The sequence below is a fragment of the Chelon labrosus genome (genome assembly GCF_963514085.1).
Source record: "Chelon labrosus genome assembly, chromosome: 1".
NCBI classification, from domain to species: Eukaryota; Metazoa; Chordata; class Actinopteri; order Mugiliformes; family Mugilidae; genus Chelon; species Chelon labrosus.
The window spans coordinates 6701513-6718431 of record NC_140337.1 but is presented as its reverse complement, the minus strand read 5'-3'; the positions used below and the strand labels follow the sequence as shown (position 1 = coordinate 6718431).

General features: G+C 39.7%; 1 protein-coding gene across 1 annotated transcript in view; it reads left to right on the top strand.

Moving 5' to 3' along the window:
* The window catches only part of LOC311486542 (Fc receptor-like protein 5), a gene marked incomplete at its 3' end in the record, with an annotated part of 59391 nt that extends 47620 nt beyond the window's left edge, over window positions 1-11771 (top strand). Inside the window, exons 3-4 of the mRNA XM_084542421.1 lie at window positions 10815-11084; window positions 11449-11771. Of these exons, the coding sequence (XP_084398547.1) occupies window positions 10815-11084; window positions 11449-11771 (593 nt within the window). The remainder of the gene's footprint in view (window positions 1-10814; window positions 11085-11448) is intronic.
* Window positions 11772-16919: the final 5148 nt, after the last annotated feature.

Sequence of the window (16919 nt, the reverse complement as noted above, 5' to 3'; positions counted from 1 at the left end):
ATAACATCTCCCATTTCTTTAAGTAACCCAAATTCTTACTAAAATTACTAAAACTAAAAATACTAAAAATAACTAAAAGCATGGTTCGAATTACGGGGGGTATTGGGGGGGTCTGACTCCCCTAGATGAGACTTAGACCCCCCCCAAAGTAGATGAAAATAATAGTTTGGGGGGTACTGAAAATTTTTTAATATAATATAATGTTAGCCTTTCCAAAATTGTATGTATTTAAATGCAGTATTACCATCACATCAATTCAGGAAATAATCTAATGAAATACGATTTTCAAACCCTCACCCCCACTGGGATGTACCATTTCTCAGTACGTTCAGTTGTTTGCTATGGTTCTTCACTAGCTGTCAAACGTACGTAGCCTACTGGGTGCGGGCGTAGGCGCTGGTGTGTGCGAAATTAAGAGTAAGTGGCTGAATCAACTTTAAACTCTGCCTATGGTTTTGACTACCATGTATATCATCATGCGTTGTATTTTGTGGTAAATGTTATGAGCAGCTCGCCATCTAAACAGGTTTTCAGAACTGTCTTAATTTGGTTGTTCAGTATTTGTCTCATCCATAATGTAGTCATAGTCTGTAGCTAGATAAATAGCTAAAAGTTCACGCAGCTCCTGAAGCTCTCTGCACCAAGAAAATATTGTCAGTATCTTGGAGAAACTAAGGAAATTCTGGTTGCATTAATGCAAGCAGTTTATTATCTCATGGACAAAGTTGTCGGATGGAAACGTGCTCAAATGTGTGTGTGTCAGTTTGAACTGCTGCAGAAGCTAGCTAGGCTAGTCTATCTGTAGGCTATTTAGGAGCGAGATAGGTCTTCACTCCCGTTCCAAACAACATACAGTGGCGCACGATTTCTTCACTCACGAACATTCACCACTACAGCAAGTGAAACAATCATTAAAAATCGTTATGGATTTTAATGTTTGACGTTAACACACGAATAAACGCCATTCATTTCAAAACATTGATGTGAGGGAAGTCACTTACAGTCATCCTACTAAAACGTGAAATTAATGCAATTTACAGAGCAACTATGAGTAAGAGAAAAGGGACGGTTCCAGACATCAGGGATTTTTTTGGTGGTAAAAGAACAGTAAGTGGGACATATAACAATTAAGAGACAGATAATTAAGGTATGAGTGCTGATATATTTAACAAAATGTGAATGTGTATGAAGAAAATAGGTCCTCTGCAGGAGCAGGATGATGAACCGGCAGCAGGAAGAAGTAGACAGGAGCAGGCAGCAGGAAGAAGCAGACGGGAGCAGGACAATGAGCAGGCAGCAGAAAGAAGCAGGCAAGAGCAGGATAATGAACAGGCAGGAGGATATAGTGGACAAACACAAGCAGCAGGAAGTAGTGAACATGAGCACGCAAGAGGAGGACAGGAGCAAATCGATGAGCAGTCAGGACATGACCAAGAGGTGAGTTTGTTAGACATAGAGATCTGCACAGTATGCCACCAAACCACATCCTAATAGCCTTTTTTTCCTTTAGTTTATTATAGGGATTGACCATGAGGAGACAGGGATAACGCCATTCTGCTGGACACAAGAACAGTGGCTGGGGTGGAAAGATAGAAACCCATGGTTATATTCAAGACAAAACGGAATGCTAGGTTGTGCCACTTGCAGAGACGCAAAGACATTGCTCTTGTCTGACAAATATATCGGGATGCACTTTTCACAACAATGGATGAATGGACTAGTTGGCAGCTGTTCTAAAAAAAACTCTGGCAAAGAAAATCTACAAGCACCGTGACAGTGCAGCACACCAGAGAGCTATAGAGATTGAAAATCAGAGGAAAAAATATGTATTACCCAGAAACATCTTGGAAATTAGTGCTAATTTAATTCGTGAAACCACCAGCTCCTTCAGAACAGCTTATGCTGTTGCTAAAGAGAGATTGGCATTCAGAAAGATGCCATCACTTATGACACTCCAAGAACTTAATGGTGCTGTAGTGGGGGAGGTGCACCGATCAGACCACTCTTGCGCAGAAATCATAGACCACATTGCACATGAAATGAAAAAAAGCTAGTCAGAACAATTAAAGAAAAGAACTCCCGCATCTCTATTACAATAGATGAGAGCACTGTGTTTGGGCGGGCATACCTGATTATTTTTATCTGATGTGATGTTAATGGAGATGGCGATCTTGACAATGTCTTCCTAGATCTAGTTGAGTTGAAGGAGGGCACAGATGCCACTTCCATTTATAATTCGTTGAGAGGAAGTCTGAGGGAAGCTGGCTTTGATGATGTTTTTTTACAACATAATCTTATCAGTGTTGCTTCAGATGGGGCCTCAGTTTTAACTGATAGTAAATCTGGTGTAATTACTAAACTTAAACAAGAATTCCCAAAGATAAAATTTATTCACTGTCTAGCTCACTGATTGGAACTGGCTGTAGGAGACTCCCTTAAATCTGTCTCTGGCTGTAACCATTTTGAGATTTTCATTTCCAAATTGTATAGTTTATTCAACCAGTCCCACAAAACTGCTCGGTTGCTGCTTGAGGCAGCTGGAGATCTTAACGTGCAACTGCTCAAGATTGGCCAGGTATTTACAATTAGGTGGGTGTCAAGCAGCTTTCAGACTGTGAAAGCTGTCTGGAGAAACTACCCGGCCCTGGCCAAATTCTTCAGAGCAGGGAGTGAAGATGCCAGTAACACAGACATTATGAGGAAGAAGTACCTTGGACTTTATAAGTATCTTACTAGTTCAACTTTCCTGTATGATCTGGCCTGCATGAAGGACATCTTAAGAGAACTGCAGAGCCTTTCGCTGAAATTGCAGCAAAGAGACTCCTCACTTGTCAGCAGTTTTTTCTATGTGCAACAGACTGTCAAAATCCTTTCATCAATGAAAACACGGGGTGGGAAGTCTATCTCCAAGGCTGAGCAGTGTGTGTCAGTTGGCCAGTTCAAAGGTGTCACCCTTGTTGGTGACCGTGTAGGAAAGATTGATAGACATCAGTTTTTTCAGGCAGTTGTAGACAACTTGACTGCTCGCATGCCAACAGATGATCTGGTGCAACTGCTCCAGCCCCTAGATAAATCTACCTGGCCACAAAACCAGGAAGACCTCATTTTATATGGGGAAGCGGAGGTCCACTTGTTGGCCAAGTTGCTTGGAGAACGATGCAGAGAGGCAGTACAGGATTTCAGAGATTTCAAAGATGGCAGAAAGGAAGGAGACACACTTAAACCACTCATAATTGCTAGCAAGACCTATATGGGAACCTCTGCAGAATGCGAGAGAGGGTTTTCTGCATTGAATGACACTGACAGGAAAGCACGTAATAAACTGTGTGTCGACAGTCTCACCTCTCTCCTGTTTTTGGATTTGAATGGGCCACCAATAGACAGCTTTGACCCCACTCCATTTGTAGAGTCTTGGGGAAATCTGGCCATTGCCTTTCAACATCATGGGTTCCAGGGCGAAAGGGGAAAGATTGCCAGCCAAGACCAGTGTGGTCAGTTTTTTCAAGATAATTTAATGAATGAGTCTTTTCAATGTAACAGGATTGATTGATTACCCTTAACTTGTAAAGATACATAATTGGTTGATTGACTTAACTTTTCATTGTATTTCATTTCATTGTAGTTTGATTGATAATAATAACTGTTAAGGTGTACATGATGGATTGATACATTCATAATCCTGAATTTTGATAGTAAAATGATTACATCTTGGTCAAGGCAACATATTTGATTGAGTCTTTTAAAGCTTTCAAATGTGATGTTGGTTGCTTGACCTTTCATTGTAACATAATTGACTGACTGATAGATAAATACTCTTAAATTAATATATACATCATTGGTTGATTGTCTTAACTTGGCTTAGCTTTTCAATGTAACATGATTGATTGATACCCTTAACTTGTAAAGATACATAATTGGTTGATTGACTTAACTTTTCATTTTATTTAAATTTCATTTAATTGAAGTTTGATTGATAATAATAATAACTGTTGAGGTTTACATGTTGGATTGATACTTTCGTCATCCTGAATTTTGATAGTAAAATGATTACATATTGCTTTGAAAAGCACATACACCCTTTTGTGTTGTTTTATTATAATGCATATGAATCTACACAAAACTGGGAAGTATGCTAAGATGAGGCATCGATCGAATGGACAATAGGGCCATCTAGTGGTCGCTAAAAATATGGTGGAAATACTGACGAACTAAAACAAATGCACAGTGTGCAGGCCTTGTATTAGGCTAGGTGAACTTGGCTATTAAACGGGAATTTTTCTGTAGCCCATCTGTTAATAATTCTGGATTTTACATTTAAGTTGGGTGTTTGACATTTCGGTAATCTGTGCTATTGGTCTGTATGCATTTCCATGTTTGCATTGCACTGCTATACCGAAAAATATTTTTTGACTGTGGCGCGCAATTTTACGCAAGGGGCGCACCGTGAAACATTGTTTATCTGTTCCCGAATTCAACCCTTCCTATAACGTGTAGGGTGCATTGTGCTTGCTAGTATGATTAGTTTTTTTTACCTTGTCGGCCAGCCAGCCACGGTCATATGACCTATATTTCGAAGGAAAATTGACTGTGAACCACAAGTGTGAAATCGTGTGTGTAAGCCTATATAAAACGGAGAGTGACGTCACCAGTCAAAATAGCGGTAACCCGAAGCTCATGGTATAATTCGAACACTGACTAAAAGTACTAAAATTTTGGCCAACTACATAGTTTTGCCAACAATGTGAACTTAATCTAAATCTGCTCTTTCAGTAAATACATCGGCCATAGCGGGAGCAAGCAGGGGACGGGGAAGGAGAAGAGACAATGGCAGTGCCTGAAGTCTCTGGTAGGCCAGAGGTATGCAGACCACCATGAAGCCTGCTGGGAGCAGGAGAGGACATGCATGCTCCCTCACACTCAGTCCATTCACGTGGTGCCTGAAACCCACTGTCTTCTGATGTGGACACCTCCGACCCAGTCATAGTGTCATGTGCTGACAGTGGCTCTGCCACACATAGATTGACCCGACTGCGACGATAGAGTGAACCCTTGACCTCCACCAGATATGACCGTGGAGCCACCTTCCTCAGACACATCTCTCGCCGCCAGATGCCTGTCCTATCCCCTAGTGGTGGTTTCATCTGAACTGCATCTCCCATGGCGAGCTCGGGCAAATCCTTAGCAGTTCTGTCATAGATGAGTTTAGGGACCTGCTTTCTGTGACGTAATTTGTCAATCACATCTGTAATGACTCGCGGCTCAAGGAGTGTAGACGCCACCAGCAGATGCAGGGCAGGACTGCAGGTCCATTCCCTCTGTAGGGGTGTTTCTCCATTGCAATATTGCCTTCCATGCATCTTTACCATCTCTGAGTGCCTTCTTGCATAAATTCTTTGAAATTTCGACAGCTGCCTCTGCCTTTCCGTTGGCCTTGGGATGCCTTGGTGAAGAAGTGATATGCTCAAACTCCCACTCCACTGAAAACTGGTGAAACTGAGCACAGGCAAACTGGGGCCCATTGTCTGAGATGACCCTGTCAGGCTGCCCATACCGAGCAAATTGAGCCTTGCAGCATTTTCTTATTGGATTCCTGACTTACCTGGCTAAGTTTCTTCCGCAGCTGTCTGAAGTGTGCGAGCCCCTGAGGAGGCTCACGGACAAGGATGCAGTAGGGTACTGGCTGCTGAAGCACGAAGCGGCTGTGGGGGAGATAAAGAGCCTGGTGACAATGACGCTAGTGCTGCAATACGATCTGTCAAAACCTGTCACTGTGCAGAGTGACTCCAGCCAGCATGGTTTGAGCTGCTGTCTGATGCAGGAGGGACAGCCGATTGCCTTCGCTTCGAGGGCTCTCACCCCTACAGAGCAGAACTATACACAGATTGAGAAAGAATGCCTCAGCATAGTATTTGCCTGCCAGCGCTGCCATCATTACTTGTATGGATGGGATATGGGATACAATCACAGCGGAGACTGATCACAAGCCTCTCATAGCGATCTTCAGTAAGCCTCTCCTTAATGCTCCCAAGCATTTGCAGAGCATGCTGCTGGCCCTGCAGAACTATAACCTGCAAGTGATATACAAACCATTGCCAGAAATGTACATGAGTGATACATTGAGCAGGGCTGTTGCTTTCAACACGCATCTCTGCAGGGCCAGCAGCATGCTCTGCAAACGATGCAAATGTTCCCACCGCTCTGTTTTCTTGTGCCTGCTTCTTTCTCGTTTTGTTGCAGTAATCTACATCTGCCATCTTGCGAGATCTTTGGGAATCCTACAAAACAATTTCCTCCTGTCCCCGACTATTCTGGCATCCTGGGTCACAACAGCTGTCAACCAGCTGGATGTAATTGGTGCAAGAATAAGTAAGTTAGATGCTCACAGTTGTTAAACGACAACCAACATCTAAGGCGGGAAACCGGCATCTGTCAAAGGTCCTCAGAATCTCGAGAGGTCTCACTCGTGAGCCGAAACTGTTATCAGTTCAACAGCACACAGCTGTTGGTAACAGTACCAGTACGTGTGTAAAGACGACAAGCGACAATGACCAAAACACAACGGGGGTAATTTCATCAGCATCTAAACAAAAATAGTCCCACCTTTGTAAGACTGGAGGAGAGTTTCTCCAACCCTGTTTCTTTATCAGATCTCACTGATAATGTTATAGAGTTAATGAAGAGTTAAAAAACACAATCTCATGACATATTGAGAAAAAGATTATCTAAATAATAAATGACAAACCCAGATTGTTGTTTCATCACGGGTCCATAAAGAGAGGAGCATCATCAGTGAAACAAGAGAATATACTATAACATAATATGTATTCTACTTTCTTTCTATTTAGTCTCATCAATAACTCAGTTCATTAAAGTGAATTCAATGTTTAAATGACTGAATCATTGTTGAGTTTTCTGGAAGTGTTTTTGGTATCCATCAATGTGTGTCTCTTGTGCTGCTTTTGCTCCATTCTTACTGTCCTTTCTACTTGTAGTGCTTTTGTTGTGTGCAGCACTGCCACCATGTGTCACAATGAACAGTCTATGGTCACAGTCAGCAGCAACAAGCTCAGCTGAAGACTGGAAGACTTTTGTTAGAGCACATTGTTTTCTGACCTGTAGGTGTCTCCATGAGTAGAAAGAATGGAGTTACTAACTGTCCATTCTGCTACAGGCTTATTTCTATCTACTGACAATCAATGACCTCATCATTTCTAACTGAGCCACCTTGAAAAGAGGAAATGCAGCCTGTGCTTCAAACTAAATGTCTGCCGTTCAGTAGATGACTAGCTGACTATCAGCTTTCAGCTCACAGCAGAGAGGAATGAGGAATGCAGACAAAGAGCACAGTCATCATTTAATATGCCTTTAAACTAGAATAACAGGGTTCAGTAACATTTATTTCTTAACTTTCATTAATTCAGTTTGTCAAGCAGACAACATGACAGCATCACTAAATCTCTTGGAGAGATATTTCTTCATTCAAAGTCTCTAAAGGCCTCAGATTTAAAGATCCTCCTCACATATCTCTAAACACGTTCAAAGTGCTCCCCCATGGTTCAAATGTTCTTTGTTCTCACTGATATTATTTATACAGAGCAGCACTTCCTAACTGATGTGTGAAAGTGACGTGTGCTCAGATCAACCACTGTGATAGAGTTGTGTTGAAACTATTGTTCTCAGGAGCCAACACATGTCCAGGAAGGCCAACAATTCATCCCAGACATTTTAGAAAACTACTCTGTCTACTGTTTTTGTTTGCATGCATACACATTTTGTATCTGCACACACCTCCCTTTAGATAACCAGCAGTATGGGTGCAGGTGGAGTGGATGTTACGTTAAATACACAACAGGGAATAGGATCAAGAGGTAAGTTTGCAGTAGCTGGACAGGAAGTGAGACATTTCTCAGTTCTATCTTTGTCTTCTTATGCTGCAGATGAGTTGTTACCTCAAATTCAAATGGTAAATGTTTCTCTGAAGCAGGAGAAATTAGATTTAATCAGTGAAAACAGTGATTTGAAGAAACATTTGTCAAGATTTGCATGAAAACAAGAAGAGAAGAAGTCTCCCAGGTTGTTTCTGCTGTAAATGGTGTCATTGTTTCTGGTGTACTTTCTCATAGAGGGGTTCATCAGTTTAATCAGTCTAGCTTCTGCAGGTTCTTCTGCACTTCTCATCTTAATGATAACCACATTTGATTAGAGCTACAGCTACTTCTAATGCATCAGAGAGGGGGGAGGACTTCATCATCATGTTCGCTCCTTTTTCTCTACACTATTTCTGTTTTGATCACTTCCTGTGAATGAAGTCATGGCCACATTTGACTCCAGAGTTTCAGTAGAAGGAGAAGACATGTAGAGAGTGTTCAGTTTGACAGACTTTACACTGGTGAAGCTCAGCTTTGGGATTTAAGATGAAGAATAATCATATTTTCAGATTGTAGTTTAAAACCTGCATGGATTCCCTCCAGCTGCTGTGCTGAACTTAGTGAGTATGACACCTCTTGTTATCAGTAGGTCCTCTACTCATTCTACATGGAAAAGTATTTATTGTATCTTTCAAACATGTGATTGTAATGACTTTATGCAGCAGCCTTTACAGTAGCATCAAGAATCACTGTCTCTTTGTAAGACAGCAGTAGTCTACAGGATGATCATATGGATATTCAGAAACCTCTTGGCTGTTCTTGACCTCTTGATGTTTCTATGCTCAAGTTGTTTTGTTCATGTCTTGTTGTCTGTTGCTATCATGTTCGAGTTTATTTAAAGCAATGCACAGACCTTTGTGTGAGATGCAGTCTGATATATTTATATATTTCTGCAGTGCCATGAGAGGGTTGCCTGTGGTCAGACTATGGTTAGTTTGGATTTTATTTATTTATTTATTTTGTGGTTTCTGCAGTTTCATCAGATGAAATCTTAATGTGAAGATGAGACACACTTTGCTCTGTGAGCTGGGCTTATTCTGTGAGTATGTTACTTTCAGACCCCTCCCCCCCACCCCCACCCCCACCCCATCCTCCCATCCCTGTGATGTCACAGGTGATGGTCTGGTCCATTTCCTGGTCCACTGCAGTGTGTGGGAGGGTCTGCAGCCATAAACATATAGTATATTCCTCTCAGAGGTTGCGCTAGACTTTTTCGCTGTCTGCCATTTTGACTGAGAGGGCCATAAAAATCCCGTCATAATCCCAGGACTGCTAGCACTAACAGCTCTTAGATGGCACCATAGGGTTGAAGTGCTTAAGTGCTTTGGTGGTATGCAAATTCAATTTTGGTAGCCGTTAGCCACATAGACATAGACATGACATATATATATGTGTATGTGTATGTGTGTGTGTATATATATAGAGACAAGAGCCAATTAATAATGTCACTCGCCACCAAGTGATCAGGGGTGTGAATTGCAATCTGTTAAAATGACAGATGGCCTTCAGATTTTTCCATCACAGTTTTAAAAAAATGGTCAGTGACGGAAAAATATTCGGATAACACGACCCCTGATTCCTCCATTGAATGTTGTGAGGGTGGATGCATGTCTCTATATTTTATTTCAGATGTGGAGCTATAGATACTGCCATCACATTGGCTCAGATTCCTCAGAGAGTTTTCCTCTCATATCTCAGGAACACTTGGTTATGTTTGTAGTAGTGATCCTCTAATGCATCCTTCATGCTCATGTTACACATTAAATATTTCTTATTAAATGTTAGTTTGTTTTAGTCTCTTAATGTCTGACATTTCCTCCTTTATTGTAGTGCTCTATACACTCCTCTACAAAGGACATGCTCAAGGTGATTAAACAGTTTTAACTTTCTTGTCTTTGTTTTTAATTATTCTCTAAAAAATAATCTCAACCTGCTGCATCATGTTTCTTTTTACTGTATGTACTGACACAGATTGTGTCTACCATATTTGCTAAAAGTGTTTTTCATTCCCAACTGTATGTTCATGTTGCTTCTAGATGCTGTGCTGACTACTGACCCCTACTGGTCACCTTTGTTCACTGGAGAGTCTGTTACCTTCACATGTGACATGAAGGAAGGAGGACACACTGACTGGGATTATAAAATCAAAAAGGATGGACGAGAATTTGTTCCCTACAACATATATCAATGCTACACATTAGAACTTAAGTCTTCAGGTCACAGTGGTGGATATCAGTGCTGTGGTCACCACAAGATATCACATCGGACAAAGTGTAGTAATACTGTCACTTTAACTGTATCTGGTAAGACCTGGATATTTTATCAACAACACTAATTAATGATTCCTGTTAAAATATGCATATTAATTTAGTAATACTTTGAACATTTAATTACTTCTACACTCTAAACATTTATTAGAATACTGTAAAACTTGACCAGGACCTGAGCTACTTTTCTCACTTCCTGATACTGTTATCTAGAATGACCACACGTATGATCTTTGATATAAAATAAAAGGTATTGTAGATAAACATGTGAAAAATAAACTGAAAAAAGATGTGACTGAACTGGACATATCAAGAATTACACGTCAAGGTAACTTTTTATTTCTAATTATTACAGAAGCAGTCATACTGTGTTTATTTTGAGATTCCAAACCAAAGTTGATGGAGCTCTGACACCTTGACAAAATGGACACAAATCAAGATGATTCAAAGTATCTGAAACTACAGAGAAAATAACCATTAATTAACATAGAGGGATTCTCAGGGTGGAGAGCAGTAACATATTTTCGAATTTGAAAAAAGGGAAGAACTGTTTTAAAAACATAAAACAAATCCCATAAATACTACATTTAATTTTTTATTTTTTTTCCCACAAAATCAGATAGACCCAGGGCCACACTGACAGCAGGACCAACAACCATACCAGTAGGAGGCAGAGTGACACTGACCTGCTCTGTAGAGACCTCTGCTGGATGGAAATATGAGTGGTTCAGACGTACCACAGACACCTCTGAAGTTCAAGTCAGAACAAATGATGGAGAAAACAGAGTTATCAGTGTATCACAAGGAGGAATCTACCGGTGCAGAGGAGGAAGAGGAGAACCAGTTTACTACAGTGATATTAGTGACGATGTCACCATTGAGATAACCTGTGAGTTCAGTTGTTTAGTTTGAAATATTCATGATTTCATGATGGGCGGCACAGTGGCGAGGTGGTTAGCACTGATGCCTCACAGCAAGATTCGGTTCGAATCCATGGGCCGGCTGGCCTTTCTGTGCCGGCTGGCCTTTCTGTGTGGAGTTTGCATGTTCTCTCTGTGTCTGCGTGGGTTCTCCCCGGGTACTCCAGCTTCCTTCCACCATCCAAAGACATGCTCATTAGGTTAATTGGTGATTCTAAACTGGCCTAGGTGTGTGTGTGAGTGTGAATGGTTGTCTGTCTCTCAATGTTCAGTTTTCTCTGTTGATTTCATGTTTCTATTTGTGTCCCAACTTTTCATATCTGGTGGAAACAGTTTCCAACAAGGCTGTTGTAACACGACAACCCAACTGGCCTCAGATATTCAGAGGTGAGAAGATCACTCTGACATGTGAGGTCCAGGGAGGTGAAGACACTGAGTGGAAGTATGAATGGAGAACACCCAGGTCATCTATAGTCTGGACAAACAATAAATACTGGACTTTAACTGCTTCTGAGTCCAGCAGTGGAGACTACATGTGTAAGAGTAGACACAGAGATGACTCATATTCTTCAACAGAGTGGAGTAAAGCCATCACATTGTCAGTATCTGGTAAGTCATGTTTCTTTTGTGATCTGTCTTTATTGTCCAAAGTATGACATGTGTATTACATCTATAGTCTTACAGAGTTCCACCTGATAGTCAGTAGTTGATAAAGACATTTGCCTGAATTTAACCTCCATACGATTAATTTTCAAATTTCAGTTGTTCTGTTCTGTCTTCTAAATGTTTGTTGTCCTGTATGTTTGATGAATCATACCATTTATGATTTTCAACAAAGTCACATCACCAGTCATGAAAGTTATTTACAAAAATGTCTAATAATCTAATGTATGTAGTATATATTGAAAGATGACAGGAAACCATTTATAGAGAAATGACAACTATGCAGGACACAAATGTTGAATGTAATCTACCATCAGTACATAGTAACATGTTTTCATTCTGATAAAATCTCTTCCAACAGGTAAACCCCAACCTGTCCTCTCTGTGTCTCCATCATGGCTGAGTCCTGGAGCCTCAGTAACTCTGAGCTGTGAGCTTGAACATCCATCTGCAGGATGGAGGTTTTACTGGTATAAAGCTGTTCCTGATCTATCACACAAGTATCCATCTTACAACTATGAGCTGCTTCCTGGTAGCATCAATGGAACTGAACAAAATTCCTACATCATTGATGGACAGACACACACAGCAGGATATGTGTGTAGAGCTGGAAGAGGAGACCCAGTGTTTTACACGAATTACAGTCGACCTCAGTTTGTCTGGTCTGGAGGTCAGTTTCTATGTTTGATTATGGATTTCTTTACCTTTCTATTAACCCAGGGCTTACTGGTCTGCTTCCAGTAAAACATGTCTTAAAAACTAAATACTATCTTACATGTTAAATAGATGTTTACATTTATACTCTCAGTGTGGTTGAAATAGTTTGAGATGTATTGCATTACTTTATGTGACTTAACATTTGTTTTTAAAGTTTTTTAATATAGATGTTTCTCTCTTAACTTTAAATTAAGAACTTAAACTCATTTTGAAGTATTTGTCCAGATTAGTCATGATTTTTTTTAATAGGAAAATATTATTTCTGTTTATACAATTTATATTATACAATACCCCGCGACCCTTAACAGGAATAAGAGGGTACAGAAGATGAATGAATGAATGAATATTATACAATCGATTTCATGTTGTCCGACTCTTCATCATGGTTCATTTTTCAGATTTCCATTCAGCAGCGTCTCTCACAGTGAATCCTGACAGAGTGCAGCACTTCACCTCTGACTCTGTCTCTCTGAGCTGTGAGGGAAACTCTACTGAGTGGAGAGTGAGGAGGTTTACTGATGATGGCTTCCTGTCACACTGTTCTATCTGGGGGACAATGACTGGATCAACATGTACTGTTTATAGGTTAGGGGACAGTAATGCAGTGTACTGGTGTGAGTCTGGATCAGCTTTCAGCAATGCAGTCAACATCACTGGACAGAGTAGTAGGTGTTAATTTCTTGCTTTTTTTATCCTTTCACATATAAAAAAAAATTCTGAACATCCCAGTTTGTCAAGCGTTTACAGAAGATGAATGAATGATTGGATGAATGGAATATTTATAATTTTATAAATTAGTAAAATTTATTCATAATTTCAGGTGTCAGTCATGAAAGCTTACGATTCATTGTACCGTTCGTCGCTGGACTGGTTTGTGGAATTTCACTAATTATTCCTGTGCTTCTGGTGGTGAGGTGCTACAGAAAGGGTGAGTCATTTTCTTAGTAATACTATGATAATATAGATGACAAGTTTAAGTGTTTTTTTAATCTCTTTTCCAGGTGCATGCAGTAACAGGTTGGTCCAACACTCTTGTCTCATTTTGATCCTAATAACAATACTTTCCATGTTCCTTATTAAACTCCTTCTTGCTTTAGTCTCACTCAGTCTCTGAACATCAATCAAGGCTCTGCTACACAGCAAACAGTGAACCAGAATGAAACTCAAGTTTACTCCTCTCTTCTCCATGGTCAGCCTTTCCAATCATTCTTTTCACAACTATTTCTAACACCCACTTTTGACTTTTTCAAACCAAAGCTGAAGTGACTCATTGGATGTTGTCTTGATTTTCTCTGACCTGTAGCTGATGTTTCTGTCTATGAATCAATCAGAGGCTCTGGAAACACAGGAAGTGGTACAGTATAAACTTTGATTCATGTGGAGCTGTCAGACATTAGATTATTATCAGTGACTGATCTAAATTCATGGAACATTCTGATTTCAGGGGAACCAGACCATGAATACAGAAATATTACATCTCATCTTCAGCTTCAAGGTGAGCAATGACTAAACAAAATAATAAATATAATAATTTAGTAATTGTTATTGTTGTAGGGTTTGTTATACCTTTTAAATGTCTCGTTAGGGCACCACCTCCTTTTATCATAGGAACGCGGTTTAAGTCAATTTATCAGTCTCGATTAATAGAATAGAATAGAATAGAATAGAATGCCTTTATTGTCACTATACACGCGTACAAAAGCCAACTCCAATAACAGTGCAAAAACAGTGTAAAAAATATACAATACAATATAAACAGGTAATATGCAGTAAAGATAACTATAAAGTAACAGTACAAAAAAGGGAGGTAAGGTGCACAGTGTTTTATATATATATATATAGAAATATTCAGTTTTTACCTGAAAATCTATCTTGTACTTCGGTAGTGATAGCATTTCTAGGAATAAGCATAACTGCTGTGGAAACGTAGTATTAACTGTGTTGTCAACAATTATCCAGAAATGTACAACACACCTGAACATAACTTATTTTTGAGCACATGCATCTATATAAGATGACAAAATGAATACTGTACTATACAATGGTATAATATATACTATATTTATAATATATAAAGGCCAAAGAGCATTGTCACATCTCCAGCACCATTATGTCTTTGTTTTTCACTTTCATACTTTTGCTGATAGTGATTTTTGTTTCAGGTCCATAAAGAGAAGAGCATCATCGGCACAGCAAGAGACTGGTGGACAATGACATGGAAGCCAACATTTGTCTTTAAGCGGTGTTGACAACATACACTGCCTGGCCAAAAAAAAAAAAAAAAACATCACCACCTGGATTTAACCAAGCAAATAGGTACGAACCTCCTATTGGATAATTACTGCATGGGTGATTATCTTTCAGCTGGCAACAAGTATTTAACCCCAACTGATGCAATGAGTAGCTTCTCATTTCTTAAACAACCATGTCAAAAAACACATCCCGTGGTCATAGAAAAGATGATGCAAAAACTACTAAAATTGGGTTAAGAACTGTCCAACGCATTATTAAAAACTGGAAGGATAGTGGGGACTCATCGTTTTCTAGGAATAAATGTGATCAGGAAAAAAAATCCTGATTGATTGTGATCAAATCAGAGAACAACAACAGTAGAACTCAGGGCTATGTTTAATAGTAAAGATAAGAGCATTTCCACATGTACAATATGAAGGGAACTCAAGGGATTGGGACTTAACAGCTGTGTAGCCTTAAGAAAACCACTAATCAGTGAGGCTAACCGCAAAAAAAGGCTTCAGTTTGCTAGGGAGCATAAAGATTGGACTCTGGAGCAATGGAAGAAGGTCATGTGGTCTGATGAGTCGAGATTTATCCTGTTCCAGAGTGATGGGGGCATCAGGGTAAGAAGAGAGGCAGATGAAGTGATGAACCCATCATGCCTAGTGCCTACTGTACAAGCCTGTGGGGGCAGTGCTATGATCTGGGGTTGCTGCAGTTGCTCAGGTCTAGGTTCAGCAACATTATGTGCTCAAAGAATGAGGTCAGCTGACTACCTGAATATACTGAATGACCAGGTTATTCTATCAGTGGATGTTTTCTTCCCTGATGGCACGGGCATATTCCAAGATGATAATGTCAATATTCATGGGGCTCAAATTGTGAAAGAGTGGTTCAGGGAACATGACACATCATTTTCACACATGGATTGGCCACCACAGAGTCCAGACCTTAACCCCATTGAGAATCTTTGGGATGTGCTGGAGAAGGCTTTGCATAGTGGTCAGACTCTCCCATCATCAATACAAGATCTTGGAGAAAAATGAATGCAACACTGGATGGAAATAAATCTTGTGACATTGCAGAAGGTTATCGAAACAATGCCACAGCGAATGCGTGCTGTAATCAAAGCTAAAGGCAGTAATATTAGAGTGTGTGACCTTTTTTTTGGTAGCGGTGTTTTTTTTTTTGGCCAGGCAGTGTATTTACAACAGTTTTGTATGTCGTTTTTGTTCTGATGGATACACAGTGTTTTGTTTAGTTTCATAACAAACTATGTGTAAGATTTACGTGATCTCACACAATTCTTGCTGATCTGAACCGAACATTCAAGACTGCTCGAGTGATTTGTGTGTGTGCTCATTATACACTTCTCTGTCTCAGTCATTGTTATCTACATGTATGGCTTGTCTCGTCAGTTACGTTATAACATGTTTTTATGTTGCATTTTGATAATTTTGTACTAATTTGTACTTTTTTACTGATTATATATAAATACACATTGGTTTTATATTGTGTAAAATCATCAGCTATTGATTTTCTATATAGCTTTTGAATCATAGTCCTATAAGCACAGCTTCAAACATCTAGTGGAGTCCATGCATCGCTGGCTCAGGGCAGTTTTGACAGCAAAAGGGGACCCACCCAATATTAGACAGGTGGTCATATTGTTATGACTGATTGGTGTATATTTGTTCAATAATATAGTTTGTGCATGTGCTAAAAAAAATAAAAAAACATCTGAAAAAAATTAAATGTGTGTATATATGGAGACAAGTTATGACAGATTTAAAACATACAGTGTATTTCCCAAGGCTTTAAAATGGGATTTTAGCTGATAGCAATGAGAAGTTAATCCTACTTCATGTTATACTGTATAGCTTCTTATATTTTCACTCTGAATGGACTCCATGACTCTCAGCGAAAACAGAATCCATATGATTCTGGCGTTTTATGTAATTATACTGAATATTAACTGAAAAAAATAAACAGAAAAAAGACACATCTCTGTGTGGCAACACCTGAAAGTATGTGTCAAGCTGTGAACAAGCAAACGTGTTTCTTGGTTCCTATACAGGATTGTAAAATAGATACTGGCATTCACCTTCCACCTAAGCCACCTCCACCAGAGATGCTCTGAATGAACATTTGACTGGTTTAATTAGTTTTTGTACAAAGAATTGCTTTAA